The sequence below is a fragment of the Ambystoma mexicanum genome, chromosome 4p, assembly GCF_040938575.1.
Source record: "Ambystoma mexicanum isolate Mex_15411 chromosome 4p, UKY_AmexF1_1, whole genome shotgun sequence".
NCBI lineage: Eukaryota > Metazoa > Chordata > Amphibia > Caudata > Ambystomatidae > Ambystoma > Ambystoma mexicanum.
The window spans coordinates 282,989,923-283,003,974 of NC_090927.1; the positions used below are offsets into that span (position 1 = coordinate 282,989,923).

At 49.6% G+C, this 14,052-nt stretch overlaps 1 protein-coding gene across 3 annotated transcripts in view; it reads right to left on the minus strand.

The window, feature by feature from the left end:
- Nucleotides 1–14,052, minus strand: part of LOC138453204 (adhesion G-protein coupled receptor F1-like) — a 926,758-nt gene that overhangs the window by 383,310 nt on the left and 529,396 nt on the right. For all 3 annotated transcript variants that reach the window (XM_069605833.1, XM_069605832.1, XM_069605834.1), the window contains exon 10: nt 3,774–3,950. In XM_069605833.1, the coding sequence (XP_069461934.1) occupies nt 3,774–3,950 (177 nt within the window). The remainder of the gene's footprint in view (nt 1–3,773; nt 3,951–14,052) is intronic.

Below are 14,052 nucleotides of genomic sequence, written 5' to 3' on the forward strand. Positions count from 1 at the left end.
TGCTGAAGGGAGACACACTTATGTGGATTGCAAGGGCGCGGGCTGCTTGAGGGGAGCCTGGAGACACTGGGTCTGGGGAGGTCATGTAAACAATGGCCCCTGTGCGGAAGATTCCTTTGAAGTGTACATGGTGTTTGGCACCTTGGCCATTTATAATGGAGGGGGGATGGATTGTTGCAGAGGAGGTGAGCGTAAAAGGGCGCCAACCATTCTTTCACGTCCCTCCTAGACAAGTGAGTGTGTCCTTGATTCACAGAAAAATTGAAACAACTATTCATAAAAGCTCTTTTGTATTTTATTTTGTTGATGGCACAAATATACTACACATTATATACTTCGGGTTGCAGCAGTGTGGGGAAATCCCCTGTACTGTCCACTGTGGTTATAGGTCAAAGTTTCGATTGAAAAGGACCGAATGACAAAAGGGTTGAATCAAAAGGACCGAAAACAAAAGGGTCGATTTTTTATTTTTTATGGGGGGTGTCCACCACTAAACCCCTGTTTTTGTGATAAAAAACACTTTTTTTTACTATACAGAACCCAAAAAATATATATATATTGAAAAAAAAAATTCAACCCTTTTGTTTTCGGTCCTATTGACTCGCCCCTGTGGCATTCGATCCTTTTGGATTCGAACCTTTGACCGGACACCGTCCAACTCTCACTGGGGAATTTGTTGCGAATGGCTCCAACAACGACACAGGCGGGTATTACTTGTTGAACGCGGAATCCAAGCCTCCCATGAAGCCACAATGTAAATGAACGGTAGGCCACCAGCCTGTACCACCTGTGAAACACATATACTGTAATTAAATGCACCTGATAAGTGTACAAACCTTACTTGAAAATGCACCCTGTATCCTATGGCATAGTTGCCCGTACAAATGTTACTTCATGGATCAATGAACTCGGGTTTTGAAGTGCAGAACCATTACAAAAGTGAACACACATGCAATCCATAATGTTTGGGGCACAGAGAAATATTGTTTTGTAGTTGAACGTGAAAAACACATAAGATGAACACTCTGATTTCCCCTAAAGCAATGTATTCAATTGGCAGACTACATTCATTTGGCAGTGATAGATCAAAGTTGCGACAATATAGGAGACAAACATGAAATGTTAGTGGCCTCAGTGGTCAAAATGACATCACATCTTAAGTACACTTACTCGTTACTTGGATTGCGAGGACGAAGTGTTGCGCGAAGTTTGTGCATAAGCACCATCATAATCCTCAACACGGACCTTGTGAGACAGGCTGCCCTGAAGTCATGCAGCTCGGTAACGCATAGCAGTGGTTTGTCCTCTTCCGATATGTAGGCCAAGCATCCAGAGTTTTCTCTGCAGCAGCAGTTCTCCTCCTCGGTTGGCATGACCTCGCAATGATTGCAGGTGCACCAGGTGGCAATGTCTTCCATGCGACTAGGCTCTGGCTCAGGATCCAGTGATTCATCTTCCCGACTGTCGTCCGATGCGCCATCGTTTCCGCATCTTTCTCTATCAACGAATTCCGCCTCTGAATATTCTGGCTCGTATTGGTAGGGCTGTATTGTTGCCATTATACAACAAAATAGAAATCAATAGTAATGCTAGCATAAGTTTCTGTTCGCAGGGGGTATGAGCAACAAAGACAGCTGACCACAGCAGAAAAGAGTGACAGGCTATACAAAAAATAAACAGTAAAACGTTTGAAAAAGCAACTCTGATGTTGTCTGATGAGAAGCAGTCTGTTTATACCTATTGAGGAAAGAGGCGTCCTGTCATTTCCATGGAGGCATGTCATTAGCTGGCGCACAGAGAACGTTGACATGAAACGTGCATTCGCGTTGTGAAATGGTCCGTACGCGTCTAGTGATGGGGTGGGTGATATGATTTAGTGCCGCAGGGGCACTTGAACTTAGTGCGATCATTCCATGGATAAGATTAGCACAAGAAGGCTGCACACTGCCTGTTGATTTCACATGTGTAAAAGTGAGGAAAACTAAGGTAAGGTGTATAGGAAATGTTTTTACAATCGATCACGGTTTGCTTAAAACCACATGCCCGAACACTCAGGACAATAACATTTTTAATTGCACTATTCCTTTAATACAATTATTATAACAGAAAAAAAATATACCAACAGTTACAAATAACAATAATAGAAGGCTGATGCCCAGAAGTGTCCAGAGTCACTGCACTAATGATCTAACTAAAATAGTTTATCATAGCAGCTCTGACAGTACACTGCTCGTTAAATCAAACCCAGTGTTCAATACCCATTCAATCAAACCTTCTGACTGTAATTGAAGTACATTTTAAATATCAACCTTATTAAAGAGTAGCTAATCCAACCAATGCAAGAGACCATGGACCGGAAAACTGGTTGTCATTTGGGGCAGCCAAGATACTGCAATCATTATCCCTATGTTATGATATGATATGATAGTTTATTTATATAGCGCCTATACACAATGTGTTACAAAGCGCTTCAAGGCAAGGGAGGGAACAAGCGAAAATACAATTACATTCGAACAGGCCATGAACAGTAAGGATGTGACATTAACTATCGTACTCGGCATGACAGCATTTCAGATAGTGCAAGAGCTAAGACAGATAAGGAAGGGGGGGGAGTGGTGGGAAGGAAATGGAAACAGACAGGCGATTACCGTACTAGGCCTGACGACAATTCTGGTAGAGCCAGAGAAAACAAAAGGTGAGGGAGAGGGGTGCACAAAGGGAGGGGAGGAACAATACAAGCGACTATCGTACTAGGCCTGAAGACATTTCAGATAGTGCTGGAGTGGGAACGGGAGAGGGAAAAAACAAGTAAGGGGAGAGGAGACAGATGAGGTTGCTATCATACTAGGTCCAGGGACAATTCTGATAGAGTAAGTGCATAGAAGAAAGTAAGGGGAGGAGGGGAGGAGATAGGAAAAGGTAGAAAGGGAGAGGAGGAGAGAACAGAGAGTAAGCAGTCAAAAAGAGTGGAGAAGCAAGAGGGAGAGCGAATACAATTGAAGACGTCAGTAGTAACACATAATGTTGCCAGCCTGTATACAAGATGAAGGTGGGAACAGCATGATTCAGGGCAACCATGAGAAAGGGAGACGCACTGTGAATCAATGAAGTCCATAAAAATGTTGCTGCTGGCGTTCCTTACAGACTTATTTGCAACATCTTGGAAGAACCAAACATATAACTGATCTTTTAAAAGTAAGTATGCCTTCAGCTTTTGCTAGTAGCTTGCTGTCTGAGCCTAAAAATCTTCATTTTTTAACGTGATGCTGCATCAATATCACAATAGTCCATCACCCGAACACAAATCATGTGATGTCACTTCCTGTGATATCATTGATGGTTTAAGAGTCATGTGATCTAACTTTCCTTAACGGTTTGATTTGGATGAAATGACACCAGGAATACACATAGACTTTTCAAAGCTACACCAGTCTGTTCATTCTGCCCAGACAAACATTTCTTGATTTTTTCCCCTTATAATAACCTTATCAGAATCTTAGGACATTTTACAAAAAAATACCTTAACATTTATAAAAATGTGTAAGAATGAAGTATTAGCATGTTATATAGGTCATTATAAAGTGCTAAGTACAATTCCTAAAATTCCACTAGTTTCTCACATTTTCTTAAAAGTTACTAACAGGAATCTTATAAGACATTTACGTCTGTAAAACACAGTGAACAGTATTTACTTTCCCCTGGCAGTGGTAGTTTGTCCTATGTGAGAAAATATACTGATTTTTTCTCAAAGAAAAAAATCTCAGGATGAGTACCTGCAAAGTGGAACTGCTAATGTTGGCTTCCGCTGCGATGGTAGAAATGTTTCCTAATATATGTACTATGGTTCCCAGGTTGCCAGCTGTTGTCGTAATACTTCGGTTGACCACCAAGCCTGAAAGCTGCTGCATTATGAGCGGCAAGTGTTCTTGAATGAAGCTTGCATTGATGGCCTGCAATTTGAAATCAGATTTTGTTATGCAAGAGACATTTTCATTAACATAATTTCTTCTTTCTCAAGATGACTTCAGTTTGATTTTATTTAATTTCTTTATTCTTTAAAATGTAACAATGTATTTAATTAATAAAGCTTCAATGGTTTATTACAGTTGTGCTGTTACATAAAATGTACTCTTGCCAGAGACAGCACACATGGTTAAAGGCAGCTACCTAAACAGAATAGCAATAGCCACTTAAACATGCAATTAAACCGTGAGTGAGTGGTAATTGAGCTGAGCCTGATTAGTTCTATAGCAGACACTGCTGAAAAAATAGCCTTTTGGCGCTGGCCACACCGGCATACATCATCTGAAATGGTGGGTTTTCAGGAGATATTTGAAGGGAGGGAATGCTTGGGGGCTGACTGGGTCTTGTCCTACTTGGGGTATACACTGCTGGATTTCAGCCAAAGGGGTGATTTTTAAGTTTTGTAGAGAAACAATAAAATCTCTGTTGACGGGTGCCATGATAGTGGAAACCCAGCCCTGAAACCAAGAACTACCATATGGAACAAGTTACTTACCTGTAACTGTTGTTCTCCAGCATGGGTCTGGCATGGATTCACATGCTCATGAATATTCCCCGTCGTCACGCTGGGAATCCTCGGTAAAGAAAAAATCAGTATCAGTTTTGTTTCTGATCTGTCTTTCGTAGTAGTAACCAATCACTGATCTCTGCGTCATACTGACCACAGCCAATGACTGCCCTCTACCTAAGCCCCGCCTCTGGCAGCCATCTTCAGATTTGGTAGCACGTGAAGTGGCAGTATGACCAAGTGAAGAGCCGCAGAGGGGTAGGCGGGAGGGTTCGCATGTGAATCCATGCCAGACCCATGCTGGAGAACAACAGTTACAGGTATGTAACTTGTTCCTTCTCCAGCATGGGGTCTGGCATGGATTCACATACTCATGAATAAAGAATACATAGCAGTACACACATGCACAACCACGGGAGGTGGCAAAGGCTCAACATTAAGCATTACATCAAACTCAACATTAAGCAATTCTTACCTCCTCACCAGGCTCACCTTAGGCGAACAGATTGCGCAGCACTGCTTGGCCGACCCTGGACTCCTCCCTGGAATCCCGATCGACGCAGTAGAATTTCGTGAAGGTGTGCGTCGACCTCCACGTAGCAGCCCTGCAGATGTCCAGCAAGGGCACACCAGATAGGAACGCCGTGGTAGCTGCGATCGCTCTGGTGGAATGGGCTCTCGGACGGCCAGGCAGCAGTCGGTTTGCCAACCGATGACAGTACATAATACAGCCGGAGAGCCATCTGGAAATGGAGGCCTTTGAGAGAGCCTTCCCCTGATTGACAGGTCCAAAGTTCACAAAAAGTTGTGACGTCTTCCGAAAACACTTCGTGCGGTCCACGTAAAACTTCAGCGCTCTAGCCACATCCAGCGAGTGCAAAGTCCTTTCGGCCGGCGACGAAGGCGACGGGAAGAAAACAGGCAACACCAAGGGTTCGTTGAGGTGGAAGTCCGACGGCACCTTGGGCATGAAGGAGGGGTGCGTCCTGAGCACTACCCTCGTGTCGTGAAAAGTCAAGTACGGGGGCTTGCAGGAAAGGGCCTGGATCTCTCCCACTCTTCGTGCAGAGGTGATGGCCACAAGAAACGCTGTTTTCCACGACAAGAACTTCAATGGAGCCGAGTGCAGAGGCTCGAACGGAGGTCCCATGAGCTTGGTCAGCACCACGTTGAGCTCCCACGCCGGGGCCGGAGCCTTCACCGGCGGGAACGATCTGAACAGTCCCTTCATGAATTCTTTCACCAGACGATGAGACCACAAAGACGTCCGCCCCGTGGTTCTGGTGTATCGGGAGATCGCAGCAAGATGAATCTTGATGGACGCGTGCGCCAGTCCAGCCTTGGCCAGCGTCAGAAGGTACGGCAGTACCTGGGGAGCCGTAATCCGTAGAGGGTTAATCTTCTGTGCGTGGCACCAGACAGAGAACCTCTTCTATTTGTGTCCATAGCATTTAAGAGTTGAGGACACCCTGGCCTTTGCAAGAACCTCTCTGCAGTCGGCCGGTATGTCGTATCCTCCAAACTCTAACGCTGCAGGAGCCAGGCCTGCAAGTTCAGCGACTTCGGGTCGTGATGGAGGATGGCGCCTCCTTCCCTGGAGAGAAGATCCGCGTCCACTGGCAGCTTGATTGACGGGGACGCTGACAAGTCCAGAAGGTCCGGGAACCATATCTGCCTCGGCCACGCAGGTGCGACGAGGATCATCCTGCACCGTGACCTCTTGAGCTGGTTGATGAGCATGATCAGCAATGGCAATGGAGGGAACGCGTATAGAAACAGGCCCTCCCAGGGGAACGAGAAAGCATCGCCCATGCTCCTCGGCTGGGGAAACCTGCTGGCGAACCTCTGGCACTTGGAGTTCGTCGCCGTCGCGAACAGATCGATCTGGGGTGTGCCCCACCGTCGGAAGAGGCGGTCCACTAGATCCTGTCGTAGTTCCCACTCGTGGCACGAGCGCAGCTCTCTGCTGAACGAGTCGGCGATGGTGTTTTTTATCCCTGCCAGATGAAACGGCACCAGAAACATCCCTTGGGCGACGGCCCAATGCCACAGATCCTGCGCCTCCTTGGACAGGGCTGGGGACCTGGTTCCGCCCTGCTTCCTGATGTAGAACATGGTGGTGGTGTTGTCGGTGAAGATCCTCACCACCTTGCCCTTGAGGGACGGAAGAAAGGACCTGAGGGCCCAAAACACTGCACGGAGCTCCAGGATGTTGATATGGAGGGACTTCTCCGTCGGAAGCCAAAGGCCTCTCGCGTGCAGATTTTCGGTGTGCGCTCCCCACCCTTCCAGGGAGGCATCCGTGGTCACTGTCTCCTGGTGGCCGGGGGTCTGGAAGTCCATGCCCGCCGTCAGATGCGCGCGGGTGCCCCACCACCGGATCGCTCGTCGGAAACTCTCGTCGAGTGTGATCCTCTCCTCGAAGCTGCCCGTCGTCTGGATCCAGCGCGCGTCCAGGAACTCCTGCAACGGGCGCATCCGGAGGCTGCACAGGCGGATGAGATAAATGCAAGAAGACATCATTCTGAGGAGGGACTTGATGGACCTCACCCTGGCCGCGTCCGCAACCAGCATCCGCTGCACCTTGCCCAAGATGGCCCTCGTCCTTTCCTCCGACGGAGAGGCCAGAAGCGACACTGTGTCGAGCTTCGCTCCCAGAAACAGTGCGTCTTGCACGGGCACCAGGTGGGACTTGGCGTAGTTTAAGGAGAATCCCAGGTCCGTGAGTAGTTGGACGGTCCTTGCCGTGTGCTCCACGGCGAGCTCCTTCGTCTTTGCTCGGATGAGCCAGTCGTCCAGGTAGGGGTAGACGTGGATCCCCTCTCGGCGCAGCTGCGCCGCCACCGGTGCAAGGCACTTGGTGAACACCCTGGGTGCCGACCTCAATCCGAAGGGAATGGCTCTGAACTGGTAGTGACGCCCCTGGACCACGAACCTGAGAAACTTTCGGTGTCCCTTTAGGATGGGAATATGGAAGTAGGCATCCTCCAAATCCAACGACGACAGGAAATCGCCCTCCTCCAGTTGACCCAGGACGTGTTGGAGGGTGACCATCCGGAACTTCTGTGCCTTGATGAATTTGTTCAGTCGTCATAGGTCCAGGATGGGACGCCATCCTCCCGTCTTCTTCTTCTCGAGGAAGTATCTTGAGTAAACTCCGGAGCCCCGAAGCCTCTTTGGGACGAGCTCGATGGTGCCCTTCTTGAGCATCGCCTTTACCTCCAAGAGAAGAGGCCACAGGGGGGACGCGCGGGCACCTCTTTAGAAACTCGAGCGCGTGACCCTGAGCTAGGGCGTCCAGCACCCAACGGTCGGTGGAGATGGACTCCCACACGCTGACGAAGCTCGCCAGCCAGCCTCCCACCGGGGTGCTTCGGTGGGGGCCCGACCCCACGGCCGGTTCAGTCCTGCTTCGACGAGGCTTTGCCGCCTTGTCCTCCTTGGCGACGACGGCGGGGTCCGCCTGACTTGCCTCGTCCCCTGTAAGCTTCCTGTGACGACGAACGGGCCGCTTGACGGTAGGTGGAAAATTCGCCGCTGGAACCTTTGGAGGCACCCTGTTGCCTCCGCCGCTCCGAAAGGGCGGCCGCCGTTGCTGGAGAACCCCAAGAGCCCGGGCCGTCTCCGTGACCGCGTTGATGGCTTGAAGGGAATCGTCCACTGTTTTCCCAAACAGGTTGTTTCCGTCGAACGGCATGTCCAAGACTCTGGTCTGCACGTCCTGACGGAAGTCGGTAGCCTTTAGCCATCCACGCCGCCTAAGGCACACGCCGTTGCCCAACTGGCGAAATCCAGTGTCAGCGATGTCCGTCGCAATCGTAATGGCGTGGTCCGACGCCACCTCTCCTTCCTGCAAGATCCCTAGGGCTTCCGCCCTCTTGTCGTCTGGTAGGAAGTCCAGCAGGGGGGCCAGTTTGTACCACAACTCCCTGTCGTAGCGGGCTACGATAGCCAAGGCGTTGGCCACCTTAATCGTCGTCGCTGCCGACGAGATGACCCTGCGTCCCATCGTGTCCAATTTCTTTCCCTCGCCGTCCGGTGGGGAGGTCGACGTAGAGGCCGCCCCCCCCCCCCGCTTTCTTCCTGGCCGCCGCGCAGACGACCGAGTCCGGGGTCGGCTGTGCCCGAAGACACAAGGGGGCCGCGTCCGGGACCCGGTACTTCTTCTCGTACCGATCCCTTCTAGCCCGCGTCGTGGATGGGTTCTTGAGGAGGGCGAGGCCCTCATCCCAAATATCGTCCAGTAGAGGTACAGTGAGGACCGTCTTCCTCTTGGCCTCGCGCCGTTGATAAGGGAAACCTTCCTTCTTCTTCTCTTCCGGGCAGAGCTGGAAAAGCACGGATGCCCTGGCGATCATGGAGTGAAACGATCCAATCTCGTCGGGCGGGGAAGCCCGGGTGGGAGGTGACGATGGGAGATCCTCGTCGTAAACCTCGTCGTCTGTACCCGTCGCGGCCGTGTCATTCCCCGTATCATCCCCACGTGTCGTGGACGGGGAGGAGGGCTGAACAGGGCGCGATGGCTGAAAAGGAGGTGGAGGATGAATCCTTCTTCTCTTAGGGGGAAGGCTCCCAGAAGGGCCTGGCTCCAGGTCCCCCGTCGGGAGCGGTTCCTCCGTTGGTGGTAACGGCAGTCTCATCCTTCTCTCTGAGCATAAGGACTGTATAGCCAACAAAATGGCCGCCGAGTTGTCTTGCGGCACTGGTTGAGGGGAGTCCGACGGGCGGTCAGGAGCCCCGTCGGCACCCTCGACGTTTTCGTCGTCTCCTACGTCGGGGTCCCTCCCGACGGACTGGTCTTCTTCCACGCTAACGCCGTGGCTTAAGACCAGCTCCTCCTCAGAGGTTGAGGCCGAATCCACGACGACCTCCTGCCCCCCCTTTTTCTTCTCCGTCGGAGGTTTCACGGGGGTCCTGTCGATGGGCATGAAAGAGGACTCCCTCTGCGGTGGCAGGGAGACTCTGGGCTCAGAGGTCGCCACCACTGGTGTAGCCTCCACAGGCTGAGCCAGGGCCGCCGCGACTGTCTCGATAGAGGCCTTGGCCAGATGGATTAAGGCTTTCACCACCTTAGGTCCACTCACCGCCTTCTCCTTGGGGGGAGGGTCACCGCCTCGCTCCCCCTCCGATGGGGCCTTCGAGCTCGACCGGGGTCTCTCCAGGAGCTTCGCCGGGTGCTCGGCCTTCCTCTTAGCCGAGCCAGAGCGTTGGCTCGTGGTTGATGGCGCCGGGGAGGAAGCGCCCTGCCTGGCGCCCGTAGAGCCCAACCGTTCGGCGCTCCCGGTGCCAGCGGACTCGCGGTGCTTGGCCTTCTGTTGGACCCCCGTTGCCGGGGCGCCCTCAAAGGTCTTAGAAGACTGCTCGGACTTCTTCTTCTTCTTCTCGCCTGACAGGCTCTTTCCTTCCAGCCAGTTGGCGAGACGTTGATGGCGGTCCTTCATGGTCCGATCCGACATATTGCCGCAAAACGCACAGTCCTTCTCCACGTGCGTCTTGTCCTCATGTAGGCAGTAAAGGCAAAGGGAGTGTTGGTCCTCCTTAAAGACATTCTGAAGTTGGCATCCAGGGCAGACCCTGAACAGCTTTCCGGGCGTCGAGCTTCCCTTCTCCTGGGCCATGTCCGAGATGGGCCTGAGAAACTTCTGGAGTCCTCCAAAAGCGTGGCTCGACGAAATATTCACCCTTGAGGGGCGTAGACAAATCCGACACGGGTCCCCGTTGATCGGATGAAGAAACGGTGGAGCTTGAGGCTCTTTTGACCGAAAAAAGCGACATTTTTTGAGAAAAAACGTGAAAAAATAGCACTAACGCTCGAGAGCAATAGCACGAGGATCCCAACACTTGAACGTGCGGTAAAAATCTGAAGATGGCTGCCAGAGGCGGGGCTTAGGTAGAGGGCAGTCATTGGCTGTGGTCAGTATGACGCAGAGATCAGTGATTGGTTACTACTACGAAAGACAGATCAGAAACGAAACTGATACTGATTATTTCTTTACCGAGGATTCCCAGCCTGACGACGGGGAATATTCATGAGCATGTGAATCCATGCCAGACCCCATGCTGGAGAAAAGCTATTTATTTATTTATTGTTTGATTGTTAGGAGCTTATACAATAAGACACTACTGTTTCAAAGTGCCCACAGGGCAAGGGAGGAAGCAGGGGTGGGAGGTACATTGCAATACATAATAACCCAATCTTTAACTGCAGAGGGGGGAAAAAGGAAAAAAAGAGGATGAACCTACTATGGCTAGTGATTATTCAGAACGTGCAGGTGCAGCAAGGCAGAGGGCAGAGGGGTAAGTGCCGAGGAGTCTGAGCTCATGGATGAGCCACAGATGAAGTGCTTGGGGTGTTGAGTGCAACACGGCCTGGAGCCGCAAGGGGTGCAAGTGTAAGTGAAGCTCCAGGGTGGATGGTGTAAGTGTAAGTGCAGAGGATAGACAAAAGCTGGGCCAATTGGGTGGGGGAGGTCAAGGCCCAGAGGATGCATAAGGACCCAGAACACCAATAGCAGCAACAGTGCGATTAGGAGGGGAGAGACAAAGGGAAGGAGGAGGTAAAGAGAGTCTTAAGGAGCTTCCGGAATTTACGAAGATCCTGCTCAAGGTGCAGAGGGCAGGGGAGGCTGTTCCATAGGAGGGAGTCAGCAGAGGAAAGGGAACAACCACGGGCCCGCTGTTTAGCAAAACGCCTTACACACAGAGTTGGAGCCAGTGGACCATAGTGGTCGAGAGGGAGAGTATTTAGTAAGATAAGGTTGAAGATAGTGTGGTTTGAGAAGGAAGAGCTGAAAGTGGTACTTCTTGGCAATGTCCTGAGTGTGAGGGAGGAAGGAGAGAGAGGAGCCGAAGAAGGCTCCAGGGTTTCTGGCTCCAGCAGAGGGCGCAGGGGGAGAGCCCAGGGAGGAAGGCCAGAGTGAAGGGAAGAAGAAGGGAGCAGGGGTCCCGATGGGAAGGATCTCAGTTTTACAGTTGTTGAGGCAGAGATTGTTGGTGGCGCACCAGGACTGTATGGCAGATAGGTAGTCCGGGATGTTGGAGGGTGCAGGGAGTTGGTAAAAAAGCTGTGTGTCAGCTGCGTAACACTGGAAGTTGGCGAAGGATATTGATATTGATATTTTATTTCTATCGCGCTCGTACACAAGTGTTTCAGCGTGCGAAGGAGGAGATGAGGCATGCAAGCAGAGAAAGGTAGATATTAAAGAGCCAGGGGGAGAGGATAGAACCCTGGGGGACACCACAGGTGGAGAGGGAAGTAGGAAAGGAGAAGGTGCCTAGGATGACTTGGGAATAGCGGTCAGTAGGAAGGATGTCAGCCAGTCCAGTGCCACTCCGAGATACCAAGGGTATCGTGGAGCCTTCGTATGAGGATGGAATGGTTGGTTATGGGTATCTATAGGTGCCAATAGGCCTGTCAGGCATTACCCTTACCTCACAGCCCGTTTACTCGCACCTCTGAATGAGCATGTCCATGTCTATCTACTATTCAATAGGCTTGCCTGACTATAGACCTTAATGATTGTTAAGGACAATCCATATGCTCTATATCTTTGGCTCTCCTTGCTGAAACTTCTACTAGTTGGGCAGCCTTCCCAAAAAAACATAAAAAATTGCATTGAAGCATTTCAACCATTTATTTACTGTTCTTGTACCATCCCTGGATGAGCAACAGAGTTAATACTCTAAAAATGTCTGAGAATCGAGATACAGTTTGCTTATTAATGACAATTAATGACAACTAATGCTCCAATAATATTTGGTTTAGCGTACATGTTTGAAAGTAATAACAATGGCTATTTCCCTAGGATCACTGCTTAAGTGACCCCCAAATATACTGCTGCATTTGTAGTTATGCCATCAAACTTCTGTGTATTCCAATCCAAAAACCTGAGTTTTGTTCATGTTCATTTGAACCCCGACACCTCGCCAAACCTTTGGGTCAATCTATTCCTCTCTACAATTGCCATCTCAGGATCTTAAGTAACCACCATTATGTCATCTCAATATGTAGTGAAGCGTACTTCTCAGCCAAGGGTGTATAAGGTATAATGCCCTTAGCTTTCATCAGCTGCACCACAAAGAGCTCAATGTAAAGTGCAAAAAGCAGGCATTATAATGAACATCTTGCTAACCACTCTAGCCTTGAGAGGAATATATAGGAGCTCATGTTGCTCCAATGCATAATTTGATGGCAGGGATCTAGTACGTTTGCACGCAGGCATTGCCAGGTCCTCCCCCACCCCTGACAAATGTTTGTCATTTTCACAGCAGAGTGCGGCATACATGCCTTTTGCCTTGTACTTTTGCACTCTGCCCTGCGTAGTGAGTAAAGACAGCATTAACTTTTAATTGTACAGGATGCCTGCCATGCTTGCATGGCAGAACGCGTGATTAATTATAATTAAATGCTGCCCGACATGGTTGCATGTCAGGCAGCATTTCATTTGACTTGTGAATGCTGCTTGCCATGTGTGCATGGTAAGCAGCATTCACAGTTACAAGTACACGCTGTCTGGCATGCAAGCATGTTGGGCAGCTTTCAATTGTAATGAATTGTAATTATACACGCTGCCTGGCATGCAAGCATGGCAGGCAGCGTGTACAATGGATCCTTATGGGGTCTGCCGGCTTTATGCACTAAAGATCTCCAGAATTTGTGCCGGCATTAAAATCCATGCTGACACAAATGCTGCATCATTTGTATGGCGGAAGGGTGTTCCACCCCTCATCTCTGCCATACAAATTGACGAAAATGGGGTGTAGCGTGAATGGAAGGAATAAAAGCCTTACACACGATTTTACGCCTTTCTTTTACGTTACAACCCAATCCAACATGAGATTCAAAGGGCCTTTTTAGACTGAGAAAGCTGCCTAGGATCTTCATCTTTTCCAATATATGCCAGAAGAATTCCCTTTCTCAATCAAAAGCCTTCCACACATTCAGGTGTATCAGTGCCAGCTGGAACATCCAGGCAGTGCTGTCAGTATTGGTGTGTATAGTCAAATTCGTACTACCTGAAGTAAATCAAGTACAATACCAGTTTTTCTAATCTTATTGCCAATATCTTTTTATATGTTTAACAATTAGCATTAATTTATGACATTGGCCTCAAGGCAGATTGTTGTCTGGGATCTTTGCCTTTTTTTGAAAATGTACATATATTTGACTCAAGTAAGGAGTTGGCGTAGCAACAGTCTCTTTTATGTATTTGGTCATTCTACTAAACACAGCAGACAGTGAAGTCTAACACCTTTGATTCAGCTCTACTAGCAAGCCGTCCTCTACAATCGCTTTGACGCTTGGCAAGCGTGTAAATGCATCATGCATTCCAGCTGCCAAAAGTTCCTGATCCAAATTCACTTTCTATTGGATTGAAATGGCAGACAATTCTAACGCGGCCAAATACCTGGATATACTTTGTGGACAAATACAGCTGCGTGTATTATCTATTAAATAGCATTTTTTTCATTGCTGTATAAGTCGAGTAGCAAAACCTTTAACCCGCATGTTCAAAATCTCC